General features: G+C 40.8%; 1 protein-coding gene across 1 annotated transcript; it reads right to left on the reverse strand.

Moving 5' to 3' along the window:
* Positions 1-394: 394 nt before the first annotated feature.
* Positions 395-3,499, reverse strand: LOC104953495 (chromaffin granule amine transporter-like; the record flags this gene model as incomplete). The annotated part of the gene is made up of 4 exons (XM_010780442.1): positions 3,403-3,499; positions 1,715-2,079; positions 1,503-1,627; positions 395-453 (listed from the first exon to the last, which is right to left on the reverse strand). Coding segments are annotated over exons 1-4 (646 nt in total), but the record flags the coding sequence as incomplete, so codon positions are not given.
* Between the last annotated feature and the right edge of the window lie 954 nt (positions 3,500-4,453).

Below are 4,453 nucleotides of genomic sequence, written 5' to 3' on the forward strand. Positions count from 1 at the left end.
ACACACACACACTGAAAAAACTGAAACGTTGACTTTAATTAAATGTATTATGCCAACACATTTCACATAACTGTATTAGGTTAGTTGAAAGCAATAATATTAACTTAAACCTAATATTTCGTTATTCAAACACAATATGTATTGCTTTCAACTAACCTAATACAGTTGTGAAATGTGTGACACAATACATTTAATAAAACCCGACGTTCCAGTTTTTTCAGTGTATGATTATAAATATCTTTATATTAAACACACTGTCATCATGTATGTGTGGGGTGTGTGTGTGTGTGTGTGTGTGTGTGTGTGTGTGTGTGTGTGTGTGTGTGTGTGTGTGTGTGTGTGTGTGTGTGTGTGTGTGCGTGCGTGTGTGCTTGCGTCTAGGTGTGTGACTTACTGATGGTTGACACAAACATGATGATGAAACCAGCAAACATGGGGATGTGATACCCGACCCTGCAGACAGAAAGAGAGAAAATGAAATAATGCAACACTTATTTACTGTAAAGAGACCAACAAACAGGAAACAGGAAGTTGATTTAAGACTTACAAGAAGACATTTTAGACCTGAATGGGATACGACCAAGTCCCAGGTGGAGCACCACAACACATTTTCCTAGGGGCCAACGGTGGTACTACATTTCTGTTACTTTTTCTTATTGACATGCATACGGAAAGAGATGTCTGTAAATCAATTTTTAATATTTGTTAGCTAAATAAACGACCACTTATGAACAATTGAATAGCTTTTATTTCATTCAATAGGGTCTAAGAGTTGTAAATAGCGCTAAAAGCAGAATCTACAGTTATTTTCCTTTTCTACTCATTAGACTGAGCCGAGAGCTCATCCCAAATGATCCCAATATACCTGATAAATATACAGTTTTAAGTGCAAGGGTCCCCTTACCTTTTGGCAGATGTGGAAGAAGTACTCAGATTGTGTACTTAAGTACAAGTAAAACTACCAATGAGCGGGAATACTCTGTTACAAGTAAAATAATTTCAAATGTTACATAGTTAAAAGTACAAAAGTATCAGCATCAAAATATACTTCAAGTACCAAAAGTATAGTCATTGTGCAGATTGGTCCATTTCAGAATAATATATGTTTTATAATGATTGATCATGAAAGTGTTCTCAAAGCTGGTAAAGGTGCAGCTAGTGTTAATGACTTTGTATACTGCAGGGTAGCTTGTGGATTTACTCCAGGTGGAACTAAAGTCTGATTTAACACTTGATTATGTTTCACATCATTCATCCACATCTGTAAAGTAACTAAAGGTATTAAATACATGTAGTAAACATACAACAATTACCTCATAATTGTAGTGGGGTGGTAGTACAAAGTATAACCAAATTGAATACCTACCTAAAAAGTAAAGTAAGTACCTCAAAATTGTACTCAAGCAAAGTAGCCTTCTTAGTTACTTAACGTCACTGCCTTTTTTACCCTTGAGCCTGTGCAGCTAGTAAATAAACAGTTCAGTGTCTGCCCATGCAGATACCTGTTGGTGAGCGGTCCAACGAAGGGGTTGATGAGCAGCTGGACGATAGCTTTAGAGGCAAACAACAAACCAACTTGAACATTTTCCTCCTCCAGAAACGCACTGTCCTGAAGACATGAGGACTCCTGCAGAGAAGAGAGAGCATGTGTATAAACCCACCTGTATACACTCTATACCCCCTGCACTCTCAGTGTCAGGTGAATATCACCTACTGTAGTTGCGTTGATGTCCTGTTCTGTGTTCAGGCCACTCCGGTCCATGGTCTCTTTGTAAGGGGTGGGCTTAGTCCGAATCTCCTGCATGCTGAAGGTAGAGTTGTCAAACAGGGACACCAGAGGAGACAACCGGGGGCTCTGATCTGACTGTGTACCCAGGACCGGTGCACTGAAGCTGGGCAGAGGGAGATCCGAGCTCCTGCTTGAGGTCTGGAAGTTTAACCTGGGGGAGGGGGACTGTGCGGTCACCGTGCCCAAGCGTGGTGCACTGAGGCTGGGCACAGGGACCAGGGCGGGCTGGGCGGTCTGGAGCTCTGAACTGGGATGCTCGATGGCGTAGAGGAAGGTCGGGATGATCGGCACTGGAAGAGGAAGATAACTGGTTCATTTAGGGTTTCCTGATCAAGTTCATTAACACATATGTCCTGTAACAAATGCTCAGTGCAGTGATATAGTTTGTCTCTTTGTATTTTTCATGAAACCTCACCAGGGACAATAATTTCACTGCCATAAAATGTATTACATTAATACTACTCAATTAAGTCTTGTTCAAACCTGCGGGAGACACCGCGCTGAGGTCTTCCAGGCCACATGTAAAATATTGACAGCCATATATTGCTTTTATACAATCCCCAAAAAGAAAGAAGTCAACTATTTGAAATATCAAATGTATTTTAATTAAGCAAAAGTTAAATATCCTGTAAACAATTTCATTCATATGGCTAAATATCAACTTAGATTTGCAAAGTTCTCCTGTCATTAAATCATGACGTATATGATGTGTTTTGAATTTTCAAATATATAAATATTTAAAACGTGCTTTTAACAAGACATATATTCAAAGTAACGACATATAAAACACATCAGTCGAGGAAGAGCAGCGAAAGAGATGTTATGGGAGAAGAAACCGAAGGAGACAACTGTGAACTAAGAGACTGTAGACTTTAAAGTTCAAAGTCAAAGGGTCTTTGTGTTTGTTTGTGTGTGTGTGTGTGTGTGTGTGTGTGCGTGCGTGCGTGCGTGCGTGCGTGCGTGCGCGCGTGCGTGTGTGTGTGTGTGTGTGTGTGCAGCCTTTACAAACAGCTCTTAGTCTAACTACTGACGACAGCTTTAACCTCCAGGTTTTTAGATGCGTCACTAATCTGTTTCCAGCAGCTAGAGGAACATTGGAGGACGATCTGTTACTGTACCATGTCTGGAACAGCACAGTGACAAAAGTATGTGGACAGCTGACCTCATGTGACCCTGGCTTCATGTTAACCCTGTGAACAATGCACAGAGCTTGCCGGCTCTGATGTGATTAGTCAACTGCTTGGAGACGTCCCGCCCCTTAGCCTATCACGTACAATTTGTTGGAGCATTAGCAAATAGAAGTGCGAGCTTTCCATAGTGATGTCACTATGTTGCAAAAGTAAACCAAGGAGGAAGCGTTTCAGGCATGGGGGGAGTGTGTAGGAGAAAAACTCCCTCTCAGGGAACACAGGGAATTTAGCTTTTGCAGACCATTTACATGTAAAAAAAAATTCTATATTATCAAAAGAAAAACCAATTGTTCAAAGCTTTGAAATAAGGCGTTTTTTCAGATAATCTGAAACAGTTTGAAATGAAAATAAATAAATAATCATATTAATGCCGTATCTTAATGTGTATCTCAACCGACACACATCTGGAGTGGTTTTACTCACCGACCACAGTCAGCAGCATGTTGTCGAGCAGCAGAGCGACACACACCACCACCAGCACGAGTCGGGGAGAACCTCGACTCTGACGGAGCCACGCCATGTCTGCACACACACACAAAACACACACACAGACACACATACACAGCAGATTGTTCAGAGTTATTTTGAGTTGATCTTAGCAAGAGCTCTTGGCATGTCAGCGACAGGTGATCAACATTGATTCTATTCTATTAAAAAAAAAAGTCAAAAGGGTGGCTCCTTGGTGGATCTGAAGGGAAGCTGGTCCGGATGAATCAACAGGGCAGATAGATGGCAGAGTCCTGCTGCAGCCATATATTGGTTTTTGCTCAGGAGGGGTCCTAACTGGATGAAATGACCCAGATGAACTAAGTGGAAGCCATGACAGGAGCTTGATGAATTCTCTAAATGCTAAGGAAATGTGCCAAAATGTGTACATTCTCCAATAGGATTGTTAAGATTCACCGATTCGCATCGGTGCACCGGCATAAACATTCAAAATGCGAGTGCTCCGGTTGAAAGAGTGCTCATCGGCTAAAGTTTGGGTTGAACTCGCGATGCATCGATTGTAGCGTCTTTGCATCGGTAAAAAAACGATTCATTCAGTTATGGTAGAGCTGTTTGTGAAAGGTTATTTGTATTCTTTATTGTTCAAATAGAAACCACTGCTTTCTGCTCACTGGTGAGTTAGCCCAGTGGTTTTCAAAGTGGGGGCCGCCAGGGGGCGCTAGGGGGGCCTCAGAAAATTGGAGGGAAGATAAGAAAAAAAAAGGAAAGACAAAAAAAAAAAATTCTAATTATTTTTTAATAAATATTTTAAATCTGATTTTTAAAAAAAAATCATAATTATAAAATATAATTTATAATAATGGAACATATAATTTGCCATAGTCATCTTTCTGATTGCCTACCAGTCAAAACATCGTTCACGACGCCATGACGTCATGTTTAGACCTGGCGGTTTGCGCCATTTATCAAGCTGCTTTGCTCCTCAAGCGAGCAAGCTAGCTAGCTCAAAATGGACAGGTTTTTGACA

The sequence above is a fragment of the Notothenia coriiceps genome, unplaced genomic scaffold (genome assembly GCF_000735185.1).
Source record: "Notothenia coriiceps isolate Sejong01 unplaced genomic scaffold, NC01 NC01_scaffold00021841, whole genome shotgun sequence".
Classification (NCBI taxonomy): domain Eukaryota; kingdom Metazoa; phylum Chordata; class Actinopteri; order Perciformes; family Nototheniidae; genus Notothenia; species Notothenia coriiceps.